This window comes from Cotesia glomerata, linkage group LG7, assembly GCF_020080835.1.
Source record: "Cotesia glomerata isolate CgM1 linkage group LG7, MPM_Cglom_v2.3, whole genome shotgun sequence".
NCBI lineage: Eukaryota > Metazoa > Arthropoda > Insecta > Hymenoptera > Braconidae > Cotesia > Cotesia glomerata.
Genome location: NC_058164.1, coordinates 1,536,577 through 1,563,008, shown reverse-complemented (window position 1 = coordinate 1,563,008; position 26,432 = coordinate 1,536,577). Strand labels below are relative to the sequence as shown.

Below are 26,432 nucleotides of genomic sequence, written 5' to 3'. Positions count from 1 at the left end.
ATCACTTCTACACTTTAGGAGCTTGTGCATCTGGATACGTATCAAGAAATTCAAATACTACACCATTCGTCCATCCAAAACCAGCTTGGACTTCATATTCACCTCCTCCGCCGTATTTTCCAGGATCTATTGCGCTGTACTGAAAAATTAAACAAAATAGTATTATTATTATTTATCATAAAAATTTTTATTCGAAAAAAATAAAACTCAATGTCGCTTAAAAACTTTTTTATGATATGGAAAGCTATTTTTTATCGTGACCATTTATCCGAATAAAGTACTTTTTAAATAGAAGTAAAATAAAACTAAATCTCTGTATAAAGCGTATAAAAGAAAAATCACAACAAATTCAATGTGATTTGTAACTTGAGGAAACTTTTTCTTCGAGTTAAGCCCATGTATGTAGACTATTTTCGAAGTCCTTTGTAAACTTTACGTAATGTTTAACGTCAGAAGGATTTTCTTTAATGATCCACCGTGATACGGTAAAAGCTTTTATAAAACTTGTTTATATAAGATTACTTTAGCAACCTCAAAAGTTTGCTGTGTTATTATAGGTATTATATCTATGTAAATCATTAAATTTTAAGTGCTTCTAACCAGAAACAACAAATAAATTATTCAACTCTAATAAAATTAAGACCCGTATACATAACGCGCACTTAAGTTATTCAATTTTGTGGAAAAATTTTATCATTTATCGAAGTATTGAATATAAATATATCAATTTTAAAGATTAAAATGTGCTAATGGCTGGACTTTTCTTCATCTACACGAGGGTTCTAACAGTATCGATCTCTTCTCAGATGGTTTGAGAGTATAAAAACATCTGTCAGCTTTCAGCACTCCATTTTCGAGAATGATCAAGTAGCAAAATTTTTTTACAAATTTTCTTCATTGTAAGATCGTTTTTTTTTAATGCAGATTTTTTTGCAACTACACGGAAAAGAGAAAAAGGGAAAAATTACATTATATAATGTAACGTGGCGCTACACATAAAAAAATAAAAAAATTACAGTTTCAGATTGTAATTATTACAGATTTTGTATGAATTAAGTTGTAAAATGTAAATGTTACACTGATATAAAGATTTGCTTATAGTTAAAAATATTTGTTAATATTTAACAAATCATTTATTAGAGACCACTTTTTAGTCCTTAACAAATATTTCTTAGTGTTTAAAAAAATTTATTAATATTTAATAAATGATTATCAGTTTTATTAAATACAAACAAATCATTTTAAATACTAAGAAACATTTGTTTAATACTAAAAAGTGGTCTCTAATAAATGATTTGTTAATTATTAACAAATATTTTTTAACACAAATAAATCCTTTTATCAGTGTATAATGAAAGCTCTGAAAATTAACATTCAAAGTTTGTATTTATAAAAATGTTATTTCAAATTGCAATTTTCGATGCTTATTAATATTTATAATTTAATTTTTACATTTTTCGTTTTTGCGTGTACTAAAAAATTTTTTATTTTATGCAGTCCAATTTTAAAAAATCAAATTTCTGACGCGCGTTGATAAATCATGATTACATTTCATTCTTTGGGTCATATCATAGTATACATTTTAACGCTCTAAAAAATATGTCAGATCTTTTTAAACTTTTTTTCGATTTATATATAATAACATTCAGCATTTATTCAGGGATAAAATTTTTTTCAATTTTTTTTTTTCAAATAATAGCTTATACTATTCATTGATAATAATACTCGAGAGATTGTTATTAATATTCTCATAATAATTTAAATCGAGAAATACTAGTTGAATCCTTGTATATCTAGGGAAAATAAGCTGGAATATTATACACTTGACTGCTGATGTTTCAATCAGTCAGCTGTATATTATTCAGGCTCGTATTTGCATACATGAATTGTAGTCTTATATAGACTCTACTTTAATGAATGAAACTCGTCTTCTACTTGCTTTTTAATTACCCTTGTATGTCATTCTCTCATGGAAAAATTGCTGATTACTTTGTCGTAAATAAACACCCTGATAAAAAATCTTTTCAAGATAATGGGATTTTGTTTTTACTTTGTGAATATTTAATAAGGACATTAAATATTTTTACGGAAGCATAAATATAATTATCAAGGTCATTTTTTTTTTTCAGAGCTTAAAAGGAATTAATTAACGCATCCGTTGTTAGTATAAAATTTTTTTTTAACAAATAAAATTATCTCAATTTAAAATCATATTTAATTTAATTATTAATTAGTTTAATTAAATTATTTAAAAATAAATTTTGTTAAATTTATTTCTGTAAAATTTTGCTTTTTAAAAGTTTATTTTACTTGGAAATTACGTAGGTGATTCATGAAATTTTCTTTATTGGAAAAAAAAGAATTTCATCATTTGGAAAAAAATATAAACATAAATTAAAGCAATGACTGGGTAACTATTGTCAAGCCCGGTGAAAAATGAACATTTGTTGTGTACTTAAATTTTTTTTATTTATATTTTTTAAAAAAATAAGGGCGAGCTTGCCATATTTTTTGTAAATCTTTATTTACACACTCATGCGTATTTTTATAAAAAAGAATTATTGTGAATAAAATAATAATATTTTACGGAGATTTAAACTGTCAACTATCTAGCTTACAGAATCACTTATTCAGCGAATCAATTTATACGATATATCCTTTGAACAATTTTATTTAGTACTAGGCGCTATAACAAAAACAAAATGAATACGAGAGATTATCGATTGATGTGATATTAAAGCGCAGAATTGTGTAAATTCAGATTGAGCGATAAATGATAAACTGTTGAAAAATGAATACATTTTTTATGAATCACTGTGTTTATACGATAGCAAAAAGTTTATAGATACTTTTTCACGATCATTGTTTTATATAAAACAATGCTATTGTCGTTTATTTTTGTATTGAGTAATTACGTTTATTCATTCTGAAAATTTAAAAGCTGAATATTATTATGTTAAATTAACTTTTTATATTAAAAGATTAAAAGTAAAGAATTTAAGTAATTTGTAGTTTTATATTTTTAAAAATTTTCATTGCAGAAGAATTTAGCGCGTGAGCGTTTTAGGAATGTTTTATTGTCCCTGGCGAGTAGTGGAGCGAATAAAAGAGACTTTGTGGTTGAACTTTTCTGCACACGTTGCATATATATTAATAGAATCATCCACAATATATTTTGCAAAGTATATTAAAAAATATAAAAAAATAAAAAACTGAGTTTTGATACTTCGTATAGGTTCTTCTCCTTTAAAACAATTGATAAATGCCGAAAAGTAAAGAGTAAAAAATTCATGCTCTATTTACGAGCCAATATTTATGTGTTCTATCTACCTTAAGAGTTATTTTCAATTTTTAACAGTACTTTAGAGTTGAAAAAACATTGAGTGTAAAAAAGTAAAGTTACCGCTTCTGTTTTTATCGACATTTTTAGTCTAGATTTATTTGCGACAAAGTTACATATATTTCTTCTACAATAGATAACTTTTTCGCTGTTGAAAATTGCCAAAACAAAAAATAAAACACTTTTATTATTATTTTTACGTGCGATGAATTGTTTCATAAATAAAATACAAGTATCTTGTAAAAAATTGTCTATCCAGTTGATAGGATGATTTATAAGGATTAACAGTTTAATCTTTTTCACTTGTCATCTTTTGTTTATTGTCTTAGATAAGGTAAAAGACCCAATTATTGACACTTGTAATTTTATTTTAATTAAAAAAAATAAATCAACTCTGATAAATTAATAAATATAATTTTTGAATCATAAATTTTTAAATAATTGGTTTTTTGAGAACATTTCATTTTTTTAATTACACGGAAAAAAGTAAACTGTAAAATTCACTCGGATTCCGGTTAATTTTCATAGTTTCAAACAGTACAGCGGACATTGGGGTGGCAATAATATTACAGAATTTAATGTAGAAAGTGTAAAAGCCACAATTTATAATTTAAATATCGAAAATAAGTGATTAGTAGCTGTCACTATAGTAAATATCAACTCTGTCATCTTAAAAAATTACAGTTTCAAACAGTAAAAATTGCCGTTTCTATAGTCCATTTTATGAGGGGAAGGGGAACTCAGATGAGGAGAAGGGGGTCTCAATTTAGCAGAATTTAACATTTGAAACAGTAAAAATTCTACTCTTAAAATATATATTTTACTAGTCCAAGCAAATTAATAATTATAGTTTCATTTTTAGCGTTGCGTTTAAAATTTACCATTTTACTTTGTAAATATTGATGTTGCTTGTATTGGAAATTTAATAACTGTATTTTATATTTTTTACATATCATGCGATCATTTTTTAATGTAGAATAAAATTGCAAGTGTCAAACAATTAGGCTAGTGTCAATAACTGGCTCTTTTACTTAATACTATATCTATATTTATGTCAACACCATGAAATAGTATATTACACATCTAGGTCAGTAAAATAAGAAATGTCTCAGATTACATGTAATTGTTGTCCGAGGCGAAGCCGAGGTCAATAAACATGTGATCTATTTTTCTCCTCGACGGAGGCGGAAAGCGGCATTTTCGTTTAGCGCAGCGGGAGGAAAATTGACGCTTTCCGCCCGGAGGTGAGAAAATATTTTTTCATATAACCTGCATTGAAAATGTGAGTTTCAATGCCTGTTGAGCCAACCGAAACTAGACAATTTCAGACCAATGCAACTGTGCCGGGCAGGTATCAATTATTTCTTCCCGGCGGACAGAAAATGACGATTTTCTGTCCGCGAGGTGAAGTTGCAGCTTTATTTTCAATTCTATCAATTGTTTGTTTATTTTATACCTTTATAATTGTCATTCTAACCGTTAACTGTACTGACATATTATAATTCTGTTATTAAGCATAAATAAGAATGATAAAAGAAAACTTGTCAATTTACGAATAATGTTTGGTAAAAAATAAACTATTACTTTCTATTTTATTATAAGTTTCATAATAAAATGGTATTTTCGCTGTTCGTCTGAAACTATCTAGTTCTGGTTGGCTCCAGACATTGAAACTAGCATTTTTAATGCAATTTATATGAAAAATATAATGTGTGACGCGGGATGAAACACGATTTCAGACCGAGTGATGCCAGCCCTCGCTTCGCTCGGGCAGGCAACTTCACTGGTCTGAAATCGTTTTGTTTCATCCCTAGTCACACAATATACTATTATTTAAACTGTACAAGTACCAAAGTAATTAATTTTTTATAATTGACTCTTTTCATTTGATATAACTATCGATTTTTTTTTAGATTATTAAATCCTTCAAGACTTTTAATCATTTTTTGTGATCCCCCGATGAATAAGGGCGTAACATAATAATTTTCTTCAAGATAAATGAAACAAACTCAGCAAGCAGATTTTGTTTCTCTTGAATTATTTTCCAGTAGATATATCAATTCACTATGATTATTATTTTATTTAATTACAATTTCATTTTCTCATTTCTATTGTATATTTATAAATTATGCATTTAAACTCGAAGAAATTTGTTATTTAAAATAAAAAAAAAATTTAATTTTATAACTTAAATAAGTATTTTTTTTGTAATTGCATTTTGTAGAGAATAGACCGTTTATAAGGAAAGTGTAAAACTGATTAAAAATTCCAATGAAGTCTTTTCGAAAAGAATGGATTGTTATTTTCTAACTGAAGTGGCAAAAATAAAGGTTCTATCGATTTCAATTATAGCTTAATTGGAATTTTTAATAAGCGAGTAATGGCTACGGAAAATTATATACAGTGTCATTGAAAATAAATTACTTTTTATTATTCGAAATATTTCGCTGATTTTAATTATATGGAATTGATGTTCAAACGCCTAAAGCGACATGAATAAATTTTAAAAATTAGCCATCAAAATAATTTGTTTTTTTAACAGCTGAGAATATTTTAAAAATTGTGTGAGTTTAAAAATTTTATAAAAATATTATTTTGATAATAATCATATTAGAGTATAAATCAAATTATATACTCATAAAAAAATTAACTTGACTCAAGAACAAAAATTTTGTGTCTCGAGAATCATTTTAGAGAATTTAATCATTTTGAATCAAAAAGAAAAATTTATTAGTTAAAAATTTTTCTATTTGATTCAAAAATTTTTTTCTAAAAGCAAATTAATTTTTTTTATTATAAAATGTGAAATTATAATTTAAAAATATAAAAATTTATGAAATTTACCTTTTCGTACATCATTCCAGTTTCCTGGAAGCCTAGATAATTAGCCCTAAGCCATCTAATTGCAAGGTTTTTAGCCAGGCCGAGAGCTGGCTCAGCACCAGTATTACGAAGTCCTTGAACTATAATTGATTGGAGTGGAGGCCATGCATTGGGCCAATCCCATTGTTCTCCTGTGTGAATTAAAGTCGCTGGTGTGCCACCTAATATTCATAAACAGAATATCGAATTAATCCATGCTTTATAAAACCCACACACGATTACAAGAATCTGTTTAAAAGCTAGAAATTGATGCGCTCGAAATGCTCTTGACAGATCAGCTTATATATTATCGAAAATTTTAAATAAAAACTACTTAAAAATTAATCTTATTCACTTAATACAAAATAAAAATAGTAAATTTCTGTGAGCTTAAAGTTCGTATTAAAAATATATTAATAATTCAAAATTTATAAAATTACCCATAAAACTATCAATTCCTTCAGCGTGTAAATAATCGACAGCTCTTCGTGCATAAGTCGACGCATTTTTTCGATCGAAACTATTCGTGTACAAAGGAGCAAGATTACTCGGGTAAAAGAATTCCCTTGGTCGTTTATTTTTCATGTCATAATCCAGCCATATACCCATCTCTTCATTCCAGAGGACATCGTCAATTGCGTTTTGGAAATCACTCGCAATATCTCTGTATTTTCTTGATTTCTGCAAAATAACAGTTTTTATTTGTTTTTTTTTTTTTTTTTTAATAAATCATACAGTGTAAATTAAAAAATAAATATTTAATGTAATTTTTGTTTATATTTATATCTATAAAATTATTATAGTAAGCTAATTTAAATAAATAGCGATGTACATATATTCAAGTTTTATATCAATTTAAATTTTGTCTCTTGTTTATAAACACAACATATCGTATGAATTTTTCTCTGGTGAATAAACAAGTCGTGTTATTTTTTGTCAATAAATAAAAAAAAGAATGAAATATTTCCGGGTGAGGTGTACTAAAGAATGGAAGCGTAAAAAGCTGAGGGACAGTAAAATCATAGTGATTTATACGCGTACGGCAAAAAGTAAACAAACGATTTAAAGTGATTATGTTTTTGTATTGCCGTGAGTATTTAAGTAGCGAAAGTGTAAATAAACGTTTGTTAAAAATGAAGTCAAAGGTTTTTAATAGATTCTAACATAAAAATCTAACTATTGTATTTGTTCTTATGACGTAACTTTTCAGAAATTTTTTGCTATATTTTGACTTAACTCCACGAACTGAGTCAGAAAATACATATGATTCAAAAGTTTATATATGTATGTATATATATATATATATATATATATATATATATATACTATATATATATATATATATACTAGAGTGTGCCAAAATGTAACTTCCGTGGAGAACCTTTTAAAATTGGAATTTTGAGTTCCACTTTTAACAGCAGCTGTGTTTGGGCATTTCCTGAGATATTTCAAAGTGAGAGGATTCATTTGATTATTTATAAGATTTTTAACAGGAGATTTAATTGGGCACTTCCAGTCAAATTTTAAATTTTCACCGGAAATGCCCAAACTAAGCTTCTGTTAAAAAATTCTATGAAAATCAAATACATCGTCTCACTCCAAAATATCTCAGGAAATGCCCAAACACAGCCCCTGTTAAAAGCGGAACTTAAAATTTCAATTTTAAAAGGTTCTCCACGGGAGTTACATTTTGGCACACCCTATTATATACGATATAACGCAGCTTGTCACGACGATAGTGTCCACAATTCTTAAGGGATATTAATGAAACTCAACATAATGTTTTTTATAGACGATTACAAAGGTCAAGTTCAAATATGAGCTCAATCGGTCAATTAGTTTAGAAATTACAGCATTTAAAAATTTTGAAAACTTCATACTCTCATTAAATCTCCGTCAAATAACTTTTGAACGCGTCGAGATATCCAATTTCTGTGAAATTCATCAGAAAGCTGAGAAATTAATCAATTTACATGTTTTTCTAAATAAAAAAATATCCATTTTAGGATCATTTTTAAGAAATTTTAATTTTGCAGTTGTTTTGACCACAGAAATAAAATAAAATAAATTTCGGATGCCGAATGGTCTTTTTTTAGTAGATTTCATAGAAATCTAACTAGTGCATTGGTCCTCATGAAGGAACTGTTGAAAAATTTTGCTATATTTCGACTCAGCTCGTCGAGCGGATTCAGAAAATGCATAGGGGAAGGACGGGCAAAACGGATATGTTAATTTGAAAATGAAATAACAAATATATATTACAATCATATCCATTCTTAACTTTGGCTAATAATTTTTTGGGTAATTGAAGTTTATAATTAAAGTAAAATAAAAATAATTACAAAGAAATTCTTCTTCGAAATTAAAAAAAAAAGTCAACATTATCCGTTTTGCCCTACCAGGGCGGGCAAAATGAATACTCAGGTCGCGTAAAACGAATACTGATTGGAAAATACATTTCAATCAAAACAATCGTCGCAAAAATATCAACCGCGTCCTGAATATGAAGAAAAAAAATCAAATCTGCATCGTCCTTAACAACATTAAACTAAGTACTGTATACTTACGATTTAAAATTTTTTTTTTTTCCTAAATTTCAATATTTATAAAAAAAATTCCCACAAGTATGCAAAACCAATGCTTTATCGATAACGGTATGTGTAGTTACATAATAGATTGATAGATTGCTGTCTAAAATGTTTCTATCGACCGACCAGCGATTTAAAACGATTATTCATTTTACCCGCCCTCTCCGTCTTGCCCGTCCGTCCCCTATGGTTTAAAAGTTTATATATATATATATACAATATAATCGTCATTGTCTTCTCTCTAACTCCCGCAATTCTTTATGGATCTCAATAAAAACGTAACATACTCATTCTTGGGATGATTCCTGAGGTTAAGTTCTAAGATGAGCCAAATCTGTCGATTAGTTTAGAAATTAGAGCAATTCAAAAATTTTCAAAAATCGCAAAAATGTTCACTTTTACCGTATTTCCGTGCAATTAAATGCGATATCATATTTAATTTCTGTAAATTGCATCTGAAAGCTTATTTAATAAGCTCTAATTTGCATATTTATTAATTTTTTCAAATTGAATAGTTTAGAAATGGCAGAAATTCAAAAAGTTTTGAAAATCGCAAAAATATTCTCTTTTACCGTAATTCCGTGCAATTACAATTGAACGCGATATTCTATCAAAATTCTGTAAATTGCATCTCCTGTATAAAAAAAAATTATGGTTCATGATGAATTTCTGGATGAACGTCAGATTGTGAAACAAATATGAATTTCACGGCGAATTCCAGCTGAATTTCGTGATGAATTTGAAACAAATTGTATATGAAACTTAATTTTTTTAATCTTTGAAAAAATATTCGCTGTCAATTATATTAGAATTTTTAGTTTAATTTATACTGACCCAACATTTACGATTCTTAAACTTTTATTTAGATGAATTGTTTGGAGTAAAAGACCACAATATGCAAAAAAATAATTTCAAATTCATCATGAATTACAGGGCGAATTCTAGATGAATTTCATGATGAATTTGAAACACATTATATAGTGAAACTAATTTTTTTTAATCTATAAAAAAATATTGGCAGTTAATTATATTGGAATTTTTACTTCACGGCGAATTCCAGCTGAATTTCATGATGAATTTCAAAATATTATTTTGCATATTGTGTCCTTTTACTCCAAAAAATATATTCAAATAGAAGTTTAAGAATCGTAAATTATAAGTCAGTATAAATTAAACTAAAAATTCCAATATAATTGACTGCAAATATTTTTTCATAGATTAAAAAATTAAGTTTCATATACAATTTGTTTCAAATTCATCATGAAATTCAGCTGAAATTCGCCGTGAAATTCATTATGAAATTCATATTTGTTTTACAATCTGAAGTTCATCCGGAAATTCACCATGAAACAAATTTTTTTTTGTACGGGCTGAAAGCTTATTAAACAAAATTTAATTTGCATACCTCATTATCAGTCTAGGCCAAAAATTACCTACTTTCTCAGACAGATTGAAGTAAATTTTACTTTTGTATTCGTTTTAATGTCATCGTTTTATTGTAATAGAAGTTGTTTATTATTACTAATATCATTTTATAAAAAATATGTTTTATTATTCAAGAAATCTACTTCCATTTCGGATGCCGAATAGTCTTTTTTTTTTTTTTTTTTTTTTTTGAGAAATCAATAATCAGTTATTTTTTTTTGTAAAATAAAAAAAAAGTTTTTTCTTGTTTTTTTCTTAATAATTTATTCTATAGAAAAATCTATTAGATTGACTTGAGAATGGTTAAATTGAATTTTTAAAGAAAAAAAGCTCTGATAAATTACATGCACAATACTCACCACTTCATTTCCAAGAAGCTGGTTAAATTGGCTCAAGAGACGTGCATTACGTTGTAAGAATGCATTAAGATCCACTGGAATAATATTTCTTGTTGAAATATCCGATAGATTTCCCGTTCCTGGTCCATTGGGGATAAACCAACGTGACGAAAAGTCCCAACCACTCTCAGCTCCAGCTTTCATGTCTTCATAAAAAGTTTTACGACGTTCGTTACTGTCAAAAAATTGAGCTTCTGTGTAGTCTTCACTGAAACGTAAATTTAAAATTCTTTATTCATTGAAAAAACATTCAATTATTTTACCATAAAAATTTATTGCGTCAAATTAAATTAATTGATTGATTGTTTTATTGTTTTGTTTGTGTATTTTGTATTACTACAGTATACTATAAGTAAAATATTTTATAAAAGTAGCAAGAGAATGTAAATTGGGTATTTTCCTTAGAATGTTATATGCAAAATAATTTAAATTTGTATTTATGATGATTTATGAAATGCCGAATCCCACTCTCGCTAATTCAACTATAAGCTTATGGCTTTTGATATCAAGAACAATAAAATGCCAGAGGTAATACCGAGGTAAGCGCAAAACCCGGATAGCGAAGACAATATTAAAACATCTGTTGGAATTATGAATTAACAAGTGAAGTAGTTTGAAGTATTGATTACATGAAACTGACAATGCGCTTATTATGTCTTAAAACTTGTAAATAGAATATTATGCCATTGAGTAAAAAACAAAGATGTCAGTTTCCATTCATTTTTATTAAACCCGTAAAATGAAGGTTGAAATTCTATGTAAATTTTCCGTGATAGTTTTTAATCATTTGGTGTTTTAACTTTTTCTACACAATTCTATTAATAATTTTGTGAAGTATATTTTTAAAATAAATTAATTAAAAGTTTAAAAACTCATGAAGTATAAAAATATGAAAGTATAAACAATTTTAATTAGATTTTTTTTGAGTTTTATATTTAAAAAGTGAAAAAAAGCTTGAAAATTTCAGAAAATTTATCAAGTATACTGAGAAAAAAATTTTTTTTTGAAAAATATGGAATTTTTGAAACAAAAAATTAATTTTAGATAGACAACTTGAAAATTTTTATCCAAAATTTTTTTTCTCAGATTTAAAAACTTTTTTTTAACAAGAAAGTTACAGTAAGAACAATTTTTATTTCCAACAAATTTCTTGTCATAAAAATCTCCTTATTTTTAAAAAGAAATTTTTTCTCTCAGTGATAATTATAATTTACAAGATTCTCTTTCAAATTTTATTTAATAATAGAGTTGATTGTAATGAGAAGACAACATAATATATAGCTTTATAATTAAATTCGTTCTAAAAATATTGAGCTCAGTAGATAAATACTATTTGAATACACTAGTTGTATAGTGTACTAATTATAATTTTAAGCTGAATTGTATTATTTTAAAACTTACTGTACAATTTTTGATATTAATTAATCACATAAAATTTAGTAATAAATTTATTACAGTTAATTTAATTTTAAAAATTCCTTACTGAAGGTAGAAATAATAAATTGAGAGGATTAATATCGGCCAGTAAAGTTATAAGTACGTGTAAATAAATTAAAGTTGTAATTAACGTATCAGGTTAACCGCAAAATACCATTACCCTGTAATTGCAATAATTAGTTGATAGTTTAGTTGAATAATGGTCATTGACCCGGATTTAAAATGATAAAATAAATCCAAATCGTGATTTAAATTAAAAGACCTAATTATTGTTAATAGTAATATCATTTTCTGCGGTAGCGAAACTTATTATCACATTTAGAACGACATGATATACAATTAATGTGTGCAGATAAAAGTGTTAGAATGACGTAATATATGTTTAGCAAAAGTTACAAACCGATAACTTTCTGGACGTGGGCCGTCACTGTTGACTACATAGCGTGCCATTATATGAGTTTTATTGTTCTTCGTGACTTCTACTGTTTTTTCACGTACAAAGAAAGCGAATTCTTTTTCGAGTGTTAGTAAATTATCTGACAGGAATTTTATATCACCAGTAGCTTCTAAATACTTTTCAACCTGGAACAAAAAGTATTCATTTATTTATTTATTTTGGGAAAAATATTGAATCATACCTTGTGTAAATCAATAAAAGAGTAATAATAAAAATAATTTAAAAACTAATAAATTTACTGTGAAAAGTTTAAAAATTAAATGGAAAAAAGTTTTTTTTTATTGTTTAAAACTTTTAATCAAAGTTTAATTGAAAGTAAATTTTTCCAACCAAATTCATTGTATGATTGATAATAATTATAAAATTTCATACAAATATATATTTATGTACTTTTGCTCTATTAATTTGTTTGAAAAAGTTTTTAAATTTAAATTTACGAATCAAATCAAAGTTTTTATAATTGAATTTATAAAATGTTAAATTTTTATTTTAAATCATGTACATACGCTATAAATAGATGCAAAGAATAATGGTGAAGTCACTAGCGTCAATTGTACTTTATGTCGAGAATAAAAAACTAATTAAATTAGAACTTTTATTGAAGTAATAACCCGTGATACGACAAAGACACATAAGTTTGACTCTACCAACGATTTTATTACACAGCGAGTTCATTTAAAGGATTAGTTTCCGAATAACGATAAAAAAAAGTACTTAATGTCGTTTAATGAAAATAATCCCGTGTAATCAATTACCATCATGGTAAATTATCTTTTTGAAATGGTATTGCAGTACATATGTAGTGACAAATATAGAGTGTAACAAACATTGGTATCACATGACTGTTACTGTCAACATATTATTACGTGACATGAAGGTTTGTTGAGAAAAGCTCGATTCTATAAACTGAAATCCGATATTATATGTTTGACATTCATGCAAACATTTTACAAGTATTGCTCTTGATAGCAACATTATACGTGCCATTCACCAGCTTGCATTACAATTTCCGTTGCTATCACCACTCTTGGCAAGTTATCCACTGTTTATTCTCTACTAAAATAACTTGGCTCCCTTTATCTCATAAATTTTACGCGTATAAAAATTTTAATAAAAAAGTAAATAATGCTAGAACAAAATTTTACGCTCATCAGCATAAATTCGAAATAAATATACAACCTGAAATTTATTACAATTTGGAATTATTGGCTTGACTACTTTTGCTGAGATAAACTAGATTTAAGTATATTCAAACGTTAATTAGAATCTGTGAACGAGGATTGAATTAATTGCTTATTAATTCAAGGAACTTTTTTACTAGTTACACGCCCAGACTTTTTTTTTGTTTGAAAGACAGATAAACTAGGAAGCTACAGAAAAAATATCAAAGTAGAAGTGAAGAAGCAAAGAGTAGAAAAGAATTAATGTGAATTCTGGAAGCTTGGGAGATATTAGATTCTAGGACAACGGCCTCTGGTTTCACACTCTGGGGACTATCCTATTTCTACCCAGAGACTCATACATAAATTTTATGTAAGGTCACTTTTATTCGTAGTTGTGGTTACTACTTTGTAAATGCATCATTTCATTTTTTTTATTATACATATTCGTTCATTAGTGTCTTTTAATGATGTTATTGTTTTTTTTTTATGTATTGAAGATGAAAATAAACTAAATATCATTTAATTTTAATTTTTTTTTAATAATGCAGTTAAAAAAATGTTTCAAGATGATTAAAGATAAAAATCTAGAGTTTTACTACTTAGTTAAATCTTTACTTTTAGAAACTTTTAAAGGAGTTAATTTATCAAAAAAAAAAAAAAAAAACTTAAATCAATCTTTAGTTTAACTTATAGATGTTAATTTTGAAATTAATGTATTGATTAGCAACCTTGCAGTCACTATGTGACTGCCGTGACTTGTGAACTACAAATAAATAAAATTTTGCTTTATTAAATAATGACTTTTGTTAAATTGCACTGTGCTTTTTTAACTATTAACGTTTTTAAAAATATAAACTCATCCCGATGTTACACTCATCAAAAGCTTTCATTTGAGTACCCACATGCATTTTGATATATTTTTTATATATACATATATAAATATATGAAACATTGATGTAGGTACTTAAATGAAAGGTCTCGATAAGTGTAATTTCGAAGTGAGCTTATATCTTTTAAAATATCAATAGCTCACGAGATACAAGGTCATTTCTTAATTATTGACATTTTTAAAGATATAAGCTCATCCCGATGTTACATTTGTCAAGAGCTTTCATTTGAGTACTCACATGCATTTTGATATATTTTTCATATATACATATATATAATATATATAAATATATGAAAAATTGATGTGGGTATTCAAATGAAAGGTCTCGACGAGTGAAACATCGAGATGAGCTTATATCTTTAAAAATGTCAATATTTCACAAGATACAAGGTAATTTTTTAATTATGTATCTAGAGATAAAGCATTTTTGAATTCAGTCTAAATACTTATCATCATAAATTGACTATCGATAGAATGATATCAAACTTTGAAAAGGCACAAATTTGTGTTAAGACCTTTGCAATGTTACTAAATTTCCCTAAAAAAAAACAATTTTATCATATGACTATCCTAGAGACAAAATTTTTCTTATTCTTTTAATAATATAAATGACTTTTACAAATTCAAAAGAAGCTTAAAAAATAGTAAAAATATTATTATTAATTTTTAAACATAAAAATTAATTGTAAAATATACTTTAATTTTTTTAATTTTCTTTAATATAATACGCTTAAAAAATATAATTCAAAATATTTAAATAAAAAAATCAAAACTTTTATTAAAAATTAAATCTCAACTTTAAAAAACTTTTAAAGGAGTTAATTTATCAAAAAAAAAAAAAAAAAAAAAATAAAAAAAAAAACTTAAATCAATCTCCAGTCTAACTTTTTTAAATATCAATTTTAAAATCAATGTAATAATAACTTTTGCAAGTTAAAAAAAATCTTACTAACCATACTTTAAAAAATATATGTGCATTTTACTTTGATAAATATTCCAATAAGTCGAAAGATTTCAGAGATTATTAAAATTCTGATTGTTATTAAATTTTAAAGTTTCACAAGATAATAAAAATTAAGAAGTTCAAAACTTACCATTGGAATAAGTAAAGGAGGCTGACTTCTCATCAAATAATAAACTCTAGCACCATTTGGAATAAAGCCAAATCTATTCACCATAGATATGAAATTTAAAATGATTCCTTTTGCCGTTTCTTTCATACCAGAGAGAAGAAGTCCTTCAAGAACCCAATAACTGTCCCAGTAGTAAATTTCTGCAATAAATAGGAATAAGAAACGTCTCTTTCTTCGCAATTCACTATTTTATTGAATAAAGGAGCGGCAACACTTTTTTATAAAGTACTCCGCAGTAAATAAATATATAAATTTATTCGAAATCGATATAATACGAACCTTGAAATCTTCCACCAGGGACAATAAATCCATTTTCAAGAGGAATAGAACTGAATCTTTCCGGCCGCGCTATTATATCCGGTGACATTTGCCGGGATAAATTCAGCCAGACGTTGTTTAAATGATTGGCCCATCCACGAAATTTCGGGTCCTGGATGCGCTTAAGTATTGCGGGGGTTGATTGCCAATCAGGCGGCGTCCAAGGTAGTACGTCAATGCTTCTATGGAAGTTTTCTGTTACGAACTTCGAGACTTGCGTTTTATTCGGCTTACCTCCTGTTGCCGACATGAGCTTTTCGAAACTAAAATAGTTCAAAACGTTATTGTTTATTTTATTTCAGTAAATATATTTATATAATTATTTTTTCATTCAAAGTATGAAAATATTTATTAAAAAAAAATACTGAAAGTACACAATTGAGACTCAATATTTATTTTTATTCAATCAATAATAGTAAACAAATATGTAAAAAGTTAAAGCAATTGTTACTGATTTTTATTGCTATGTAAATATTCAATCAAACTTTTTTTACGCGAAAAATTCGATTGACTACAAAAGGGCGTTTTTGTTTATTTCCAACGACATATACATCAAAGAAATGGGAATTAGTATGAAGAACGGTGAAAAAGTGAAAGATAGTATCGATACCAATTTATGTGCTGAAGCGTAAAATCGAACGATAAAACTACACTTCAACAATTGAAGAGTGCTAATAAAGTGAACAAAGTTTTTTTATGTTTATAAATATCATCTTTTTCTATTGCAATAAATTTTATCATATTTTTTATGTACAAAATATCCATCATTATGTTTAATTTTTGATAGTGAATTGAAATTAAACAAATAAAAATTAGAATTAGTAATATGTAATTATAATTATTTTAATGTCAAGTTTAAATAAATAAAGACGTATTTCTATCTTTCAAAATAAATATTTAATTAAATTACTAGAAATTTATTTAAGATAAGAAAATAATCTGATTTGTAAATATTATGATGAGATAATTGTTTAGAGTATTAATGTTTTTATCTACTATTTTTATTTGATTTTGTAATAAAGAATCAAACAAGAGTTATAGTTACTGTTATTAGAATTGATGTCATATTATATCATTTTATAACTTACTTGGTCAAGGTCACTGACGGATCGTGCAGTTGATAAAGATCGACAAAAGTTTTACTATCGGAAAACACTTCTGCCAATTGGACAGTTTTCAATAATTCTCCGCCGCAATAAATTGGACTGAAAAAATTTGATAAATTATCAAATTAATAGTTTTTTAAAAAATAATTTTTATTATAAAATTTTTTTAATTTCTTAAATTTCTCAAATCTATCTTCTCTTTGACGATGCTATTTATTGTATAAAATCATTACTAAACATTCTACACATGAAAATATAACATATTGTTGTAAATTACCGAAGATGTTTCTTTACAAATAAATAAATAAAGATTAAAAATTAATTATTCAATAATAAATAAAATAACATAGCTGCAGCAAAAAAGAGAATATCCTCAGTTGTGATTTTGTATTTTATAATCTCAACGTGACTCGGCAATTCTTATATTTTTCTAGCATCTTATTTTCCGCTGACTTTCTGTAAACCATAAATAAAATTCCGACATGATATGTGATCTATCACAGTTATGTAATACAGAACACAAGAAATACACTTAATCTTAAGATTGTATGTTAGCTTTATGTTAAATTCATCTTGACTCTGTAACTTTGAATTTTCTTGGACATTGCATATTTCAAATTTATTATTATATTAAACAGTTTTTAATTGAAATTGCTTACATTTAAAATTGTTGACTAATAACTATGCATACAGTATAAAAGCGAACCTTTATAAGCAAGAATTTGTAATTAATCGTTGGATTAAATTGGACAAAAAATTAAAAACTTTATAAAAATTCAATTAACTTCAGAAGTAAAATATTTTCCCATCGCTTAAACGAAATGTTAAGTGAATCCAAAATAAAACAAACTTAACGACATCTTTGCTGGAACCTTTTTCATCGGTCTTATCCCTGCTTAAGTTGGGTGTTACTAAATCCTCGAACGAAAACTCTTGCGGCTCAACATGTGCAGATTACTATTTTCCTATTTCAAAAGTCTCATGGCTTGGCAAAAATAAAAGTTTTAGTTTGTTTGTTCTTCAATTTGTAAGCGAATTGAATCGCCAACTCAAATAAAATTTCAATAATTGATTATTCACTTTTTGTGTCTACAGAATTCAAAACGGTGGAAGTAAACAAATGCCAATGACATTTTTGTTTGATGTACGATAGAATTTTTTAATATTTAATAACAATAATTCTGAGAATCAACCATTTTACTCTTAAATCAATATTTTCTCAGTCAAGAGCTTAATGCGTATTTAATTGTCTGACATTGAGATGATTGCTTTCCATTAGTTACCCGTGCGAAAAAAGTCGGCCATTACTCACTTCTATACTACGAAGAAGTATTGATTCATTGAATTAACTTTAATTTCGATCGTTATAGTTCAGCAGTGTTAATTTAACAAGAACTAGTCAATCTGAGTAAATATTTCATACAATATCGTGATAAAATAATTTTTTAACGAACAATGATATTTTATTGTGGAAATATATATTTGCATTTACTCTTTTTAATAATATAATATAATCAGACGTTTTTTTTTTTACATGATATATTTATTTAAGAATGAGTTAAGTGGATGAAGCTTTTGCCGCTTGTGTGTCGGCACACACACTTTGCTCGTTGCCCCAACCTTCTCACAGCTTAATGTTTCATCTAGTCAACTATTAAATATCAAACTATTATGTCAGATTTTTTTTTTCAATGAAAAGTTTTTATTAATTTTTTTTGATAAAAAAATTTTTTGCATGACTCTTGATGCGAGGCATCAGAGAGTGCTTTACGATCAAAAAATTTTTTTCGCCTCATTTCGGCAACTATTTTGCACGACTCATAAGCGAAGCGTTGAGGTTGTGCTCTACTCTCGACATTTAAAAAAAAAAAAAACAGTTTTCTCGAAATATTCACTGTCGTTAAATTATTATTTATAAAAAACTAATATATGACTGTGGATTTTTTTGTATATCTATCGATACATTTTATTATAGTATTTTTTTTCCTCACCGTAGAGTTATGGCGCCACTAAACCATAACAGAGTTTTCTGTTTTTTATTATTTTACTTTTTATATTTTATTTTAATCAATTTTATTGTGAAAAATGAGATTATGAGGCGTGCACTTTTGGATTTTCCAAACTTTTTTATTATTATAGTCTTGTTAGTTGACGGAATTGAGATATTTTGTATACTATTGCCAAGATAATTTAATGGAGATTAATTTAACACTTTTAAAAAATTAATTTAGTGCAGTAGAAACGGAAAAAACATCAAAATAGATCAAAAAATTTTCCTGTCCGTCATGTATGAAACTTCGGAAACACTGTAACTTGCGAAAAAATCCATTAATTGAGTTAAATTTTTTTTTTTTTAATTCTTTGGAAAAATTGTAGGTCATCGAATGCGAATGGCTAGATAATTCAGTGTCGTTTATGTACAATTAATAAAATAAAACAAAAACCATAAGACTGTATATTTATATATATTGTGTACATTTATCCCACAAGAGGCGCGTACGCATTATCGTGCTATTTTAACTGTTTTATATATTTTTTTCACATTTTTTATTTTATTAATATTTCATAATTAAATGAGCTTTATGAATCGTGCACTTTTGGATTTTCCAAACTTTTTTTTTTATTTTTTGTCAAAAGCGAAAAAATTAAGCTTTAAAATATTATTTTAATCTTCAAGTTTGATAAATAATTAGTAGAGATCTAGTCTTAACACAAAAAAACACCACTAAAAAATAAAATACATGATAATTTAATGATATGTGATTTATGATATAATAAGATGTATAATATATTTATTTATGAATGAATTAAGTATGGATGAAGCTTTTGGCGCTCGTGTGTCGGCACACACACTTTGCTCGTTGCCCCGATCTTCCTACAGCTTAATGTCTCATCTAGTCAGCTATTAAATATCAAACTATTAGGTCAGATTTTTTTTTTCAACGAAAAGTTTTTTTTAACAATTTTTTTTGATAAAAAAATTTTTTTATTATTTTTCATCAAAAATAAAAAAATTAAGCTTTAAAATATTCTTTTAATCTCCAAGTTTGATAAATAATTAAAAGATCTAGTCTTAACACAAAAGAACACTTTTAAAAAAATAACGTTTATAATAATTTAATAAAATGGAAATCGTAAAATAGAGCGATTCATTCAATGATTAATATTTATTTATTTGACAAATAATATCAAACAAATATTTGATTAGCGATAATCTAATCTTTGATTTAAATCATAGTTAATAGCTTAATTAGTAAAGAGTTACAGATATATATTTATACTTGTATGTGAGTTTGAGCTTGTAGAAAGTTCTTCATTGTATCGAATGACAATTTAGCGACCGTATCTGTGACTGATGCATCGCATCAATAGACAAATCAAATTCCAATGAAAACGGCAATTTCAGAGAACCGTAAACTCGTCACCGCAAGAATAGTTCATCCTATCAATGTGAATATGCATCGTTGAATTTTCCGCGAGAGGTTAACTCGTGATCTCGATCATTTGGAAAGAGCCAAGTTATTGTGCTGTATTATATTATTGTGTTATATTGTATGAAAGTGTATTTCCCAACTAACCCGACAATGCTAACCGCGTATTCGGCAAAAGCCACAAAATGAATAGATGTACGTGTCTGAATGTTCTACTCATTACCCACACCCTCTTCCCCGTTCTTACAAAGCGCTTTTCATCCACTTATTTACTCGTTGTAGATATATAAATTTATGCAAATGCGAAAATACTTTTATTATATAATTTAATTTTTTTTACTTTTAATAATATGCTTTACGTAATTCCATACAACCATAAAAAGATAGTTGGTAGAAAAATTATTCTTATCATTACCATAATCTAGTAATTTTTTATTTTAGAAACGAGAGAAATAATTCGAAAAAAATGGACGAATAAGGAGACGTGAAAAACGGGAAAAGCTAAATTTCAGCGATGAAAAAAAAAACGGACAAAAAAATAATGTCACGATGGGATATAATATATTTTTTATTCGTAAGAGGTGAAAAAACTTTAATGATTATGTACTGGGTGATAAAGTCGACCACTTTTTTTCAGTTAAATCTTATTCCTATTGGAAGAAGAAGTTATTGAATAAAATAGAAATGTGACGTGGAATAAAATATAACAAGATTGTAATCTTCAATAGTATTATTTGAATAATATTAACAATATTCTGAGTGTAAAAAGTTTAAATTGGTAAAAAAATCAGTTATCATCTTTCACAATGCTGTCGAAGATACTCAATAAAATTATTTTGTGTTTCATGAAAGTTTTTATTTCCTTTACATTATTTATGTTTTGGCAACAGTTATGGATAAGTTAACTAGGGTATCACTGATGTTCTTAAAACTGGGTCCGAGTTTATTGAGGATTTTGTTATTCTGCCAAACACGCTCAACGAAAAGTTGAGGGTGATGCATGAAGCCCTAGTTTTGCTTGTCAAAAATGATAAACTTTGAAATTTTTATAGAGTTTTTCTGATTTTATTTTTATTTAAAATTCAAAGATTTTTTTTTATTGAAGACTTTAAAATTTTCATATTTGATAAAACTTCGATCAAAACAAATCTTTTTTTTTTGTAAAGACTTTAAATTTTTATGACAAGAAAGTTAAAAAGTTAAATAACAATAAATCTTGAACAATTTAGCACCAGATCATTAATTATAATATAGTTGACGTGCAAGCATTAAGATGCTTTCGTGTACGGCATATTACATATGGATCATGTACTTTATATGGATCATGCATGAATGGTTAGTGACCTACACATCGGTATCTTTACAAGTTCGTAGTGTAATAGATAAAGAAAAAAACCAGTTATTCTAATAATAACAACTGGTAATATCCTAGAAAAATTTTTCTAAATTAGCTGACTAAAGTTTAAAAATTTGGCAATAAATTTTAGGTTAGCAGTCACTGTTTAGTTGAAATTAATTGGTTCATATGATCTTGACTTAAATTAATAAATTTCTGAAGCATGCTGTGAATTTAATTTCTTTCTAGGTTTATCAAATGCTCCGTTTTTCCGGTTAAATTTTCATTGGGATCTTTTGGACAGCGTAGGAAATAATATTTTGATTTATGAAGGTCGAGAGATGGATATGATAAAGTAATTTAAGGATAAGACTTGAGAAAGTAAATATGAAAAAACGAGAGTTTTATTTATCGGTAAAATATTCCAGAGCTCCCTGACAAGGAGGTAATTAAGAAATAAAGATTTATATACTACTATATGATAGACATATTTTTTAAAAGTTGTGTTATGAAGTCAATTATATTAGTTGAGCTTTTATAAAAAATTAATGGCTTGAACAATTTATTAATTAATAAAATTTACTTTTTCTGTTATTTTACATCGATAAAAAAATTTTTGGATCAAGTTTAATTTACTTAAACCAAAAATATTTTCTGAAATGAAAAATTTGGTAACAAATAGTACACGGAAAAAAAAATTTCGTTCTGGTAACCTAACTGTAGAGTTACCACAACTATACACAGTTTACTATAACATTTACAAAATGTTATTTAGTTCTGGTAACTCAATGTTGTTGAGCTCTCAGAGCTCTACGGGATTGTTCTCAGAACCAAACGGTATAATTGGGAGCGCTCTACGTTGCGCAGTAGTGGAGTGCGCTGACATATTTCAAAACCTTCTAAAATGACAAACAGAATTATTTTGTTACTCATCCATATTATTAAAAATATATGACAATTAAGTTTCCAGTTTATTTATTTAAGGAAGTAGGTTTTTTTTTTGTCAAATTGAATTTCGTTAGGACAGTTTTGTATTTATGGTTTTTCAAGGTTCATTTGCAGTGACTGTTAATTTAATTTATTGGTTGAATATATTGTGATAAGTAATAAGTTATCGGAATACATTAAAAAGATCCCATTTAACACAAAATAAAATTTGTTTTCGTTTATTTATCTTTTCTTGTGCATACATGGCAGTGATTTTATGTACAATATTTATTGGTATAATTAAGAAAATAAGATAATTTTGTGACGACCATATTTTTACACGCTTTATATTAGCTTCACTTGTATGTCAGTTTGTCAGTATGTCAGTATGTCAGTATGTAACTCTCCGTGGGTAATTTGCGCGCCTGAATATTTTTGATAATCAACAAATAATAGTTTAAAAAAACTAAAAAATCACGCTTTTATAAATAAACCAAACTAAAAAGTAAAAAATAAATAATAGTTTAAAAAAACTAAAAACACGCTTTTTATAGAAAACCAAACTAAAAAATAGAAAATAAATTTTAATAAATTTAAATTAAGAATAGTGTTAAAAATTTCAATAAATATAAATTAATAATAGTGTAAATAAAAAAATGTATTTTATTTTAAAAACAGCGTGGGGTGCATGGTGTCAATAGTTATAAATATTTTATTGACAGATATGAGTAGAGTGATTATCATTTTGATAATATCTTAAAAAGCACCCCACGCTTTTTTTAAAATAAAATACATTTTTTTATTTACACTATTATTAATTTATATTTATTGAAATTTTTAACACTATTCTTAATTTAAATTTATTAAAATTTATTTTCTATTTTTTAGTTTGGTTTTCTATAAAAAGCGTGTTTTTAGTTTTTTTAAACTATTATTTATTATTTTACAAATAATTTTTATTTGTAATATAAGTTCTATTATAATACTATTCTTATTTGTCATATACAATTATTGTTGGCAATATAAATTCATTCTGCCGCATGTATTTATTAAATTATCAATGCTAAATCGTAAGAAAAAATTACTAAGCAGACTGCCAAAAATTTGTTATAGTCTCAGAACGATCCTGTAGAGTTGTGAGAGGTAAATAACGTTTAGCTCTCAGAGCTCAACGATGTAGAGTTGCAGGAGCCAAACGGTATTGTTACCATAAGAATACGTTAACCTACTGGAACTTTTTACAACTAACTAACTACTATAGAGTTCCTATAGAAAAATTTTTTTCTCCGTGTAGAGCAATTTAGAGCAAGGCCTTCAGTCGAGTCAGACATTAATTTAGAAATTCCGTACCTGGCTAGACAGATAATTACAATATATCTTGAACTAGGGTAAGTTGTTTGGAGCAAAAAAATAGAAAATAAGTCCAAACTATTCGCAAGCTAAATGTTAAATTTACAATCTTGTAATTGTGTTACTTAAATACATTTTAAACTTATTATATTATAAAAGCTATTGGCAAAAAGATTTCTTAAGCATTTAGCATATGTCTGGATCTTTAACGAATGGAAATTCCTACAAACAATTGAATTTAAATTGTTGAGTCTACAGGTATTAATCATAGTCTAGGTATACAAAGCCATAATTTATTTCTATATTGTGTACCAGAATGGGAATTTCCAGTCAATTACGAAGAATTATTTTACCAGATAAAATCAATAGGTTTAAATTTATGAAAAAATGAGAATTTCCGACTTTCTTAAATAATTAATTTAAGATTTATTTATTAATTTGAGATAGACCTAATTTAACATCAGGTAGATAATTTATAAATTTTTACGTTATTATATATAAATTTATAGTTACAAAGTAGTTTGAACAATTAAATACAATGATTTTTGATTTAATTAATATACATTTTGTAGCTACCATTATTTCGGAAACGGCGGCAAAAGGCTATTTATTAATAGTTAATTCAATTTGCTTAGCAATCAGTAACTTATATTAGATAATCATAGCAATTAAATTAATGGTTTAAAGAAGAATTAGGAGAATGAAAAAGTCAAAACGTCAGGGAATAATTATATTTAATTTGATCTCAATGATTATAATTAAATGAAAAGACTGAAAAATTAGTAAATCGTTTTTAGAAGGACAGAACAGAAATTTAATATAGTTTAAATTTCTAATACAACGTTCTTGGTTCAAGATTTTTTTCTCTTGAATCGAGTTAATTTTTCATCAGTGTAAAATTTCATAGAATTTACAATTAATTTTACTGTTTGATTTTATAATTAATTGCATATATCAAAATAATTAAAATAAGAGATTAAGTGAACGCTGCATTATATATCTATCGTCGATGCGGTTTTCCTCGTTATATATAGTTGTTTTGTTAAAGTAAGCGGTCTTACATAATTGCTTTTACTTGGACAATAACCAAGTTTGAACAATTATGAGGTTTTCTCCGTACAATACTATAGGTTGATAGCATTAAGGTATAAGCTTGACGTATCATTATTAAGAAAATTAAATTATTTGTCAACTATAAATATATTTAGTTTTTAAAATTAATTACAATGTGCTATTAAAATTAATACTCTTATTTCAAAATATTTTCACTTAAATATTTAATTTAATCATTTTATCAAAAAAGGAAACGTCAAATCATATGAACTTGACATTTTATCAGGATAAAATATAAAAGTTTGATAATTCACATCCGATTTAAGAGTGAAGCTCCATTGTTTGTATAGAAACAATGACAGTCAGTTAAATATTAAATGTTTTTATTGTTTACATTTAGATGTCAATTTAATTTAATTTACTGATACCTACAGAATAATAAAATAGATTAAATTTTTTTTAAATCAATGTTTGTATAAATATTATCACTGGACAAATTTAAAAAATTTTATTTTATTAAATTTTTAGACACGAATTTTAAAAATCCATTTTTTTTTCTAACAAAATAAAGATAATTGAATATCGAATAAATTTATTAAAAGCCAAGTTAATAATAATAATAATTAATAATGCATCAGTGATATAATTGAGAAATAATTAAATTTACCTGTCGCATAAATTTGATTTTTCCGGGGTTGGTATGATGTTAAGAGCATTAGCTTGACAAGCCAAACCGGCGGTCAACAATAAAATAAGTGAGAACATGTTAAAGGTCACACAACAATATTTTTAGCTTTTGAAGTTTAATTCAATTTATAATTATAAAATATTTTAAATTGACACTATTATTTTATAATTTACAAATAAAATAACTCATTCGGTTGAAATAAGAATTTTATGACAGTATTTTGTCCGGTTAAATCAAAAAGTGGCAGTTGTAAGCCTGCCACTTTACCGAATGACCCTAAAACGTTTAACAAGTCGTAGTTATATGCAGTCCAAATTGATAACGTTACAGTGACCATTGGTAGAATACTCGAGGATTCAAGGTTCCTCATTGGTTGACGATTATGAGACTTGCCATTGGCGGGCTCATGTGAATACTATCAATTCACAGAGCCTAATAATTTTTTGTTTAATCGGTTTTATTGGACGGGGTAAGTCATTTTTATTTATTTAAATTAATTGAAAGCCGTGAAATTCATTAAGAAATCCTATA

The 26,432-nt window shown here is 26.3% G+C and overlaps 1 protein-coding gene across 1 annotated transcript; it reads right to left on the bottom strand.

The window, feature by feature from the left end:
- LOC123268506 (trehalase-like) lies at positions 1 to 26,182 on the bottom strand. Its single transcript, XM_044733652.1, has 9 exons — positions 25,881 to 26,182; positions 17,099 to 17,215; positions 15,972 to 16,273; positions 15,654 to 15,832; positions 12,451 to 12,632; positions 10,575 to 10,821; positions 6,643 to 6,883; positions 6,185 to 6,384; positions 1 to 139 (listed from the first exon to the last, which is right to left on the bottom strand). Exons 1-9 carry the CDS (start codon positions 25,976 to 25,978, stop codon positions 8 to 10), a joined length of 1,698 nt encoding a protein of 565 aa, XP_044589587.1. The 5' UTR covers positions 25,979 to 26,182; the 3' UTR covers positions 1 to 7.
- Positions 26,183 to 26,432: the final 250 nt, after the last annotated feature.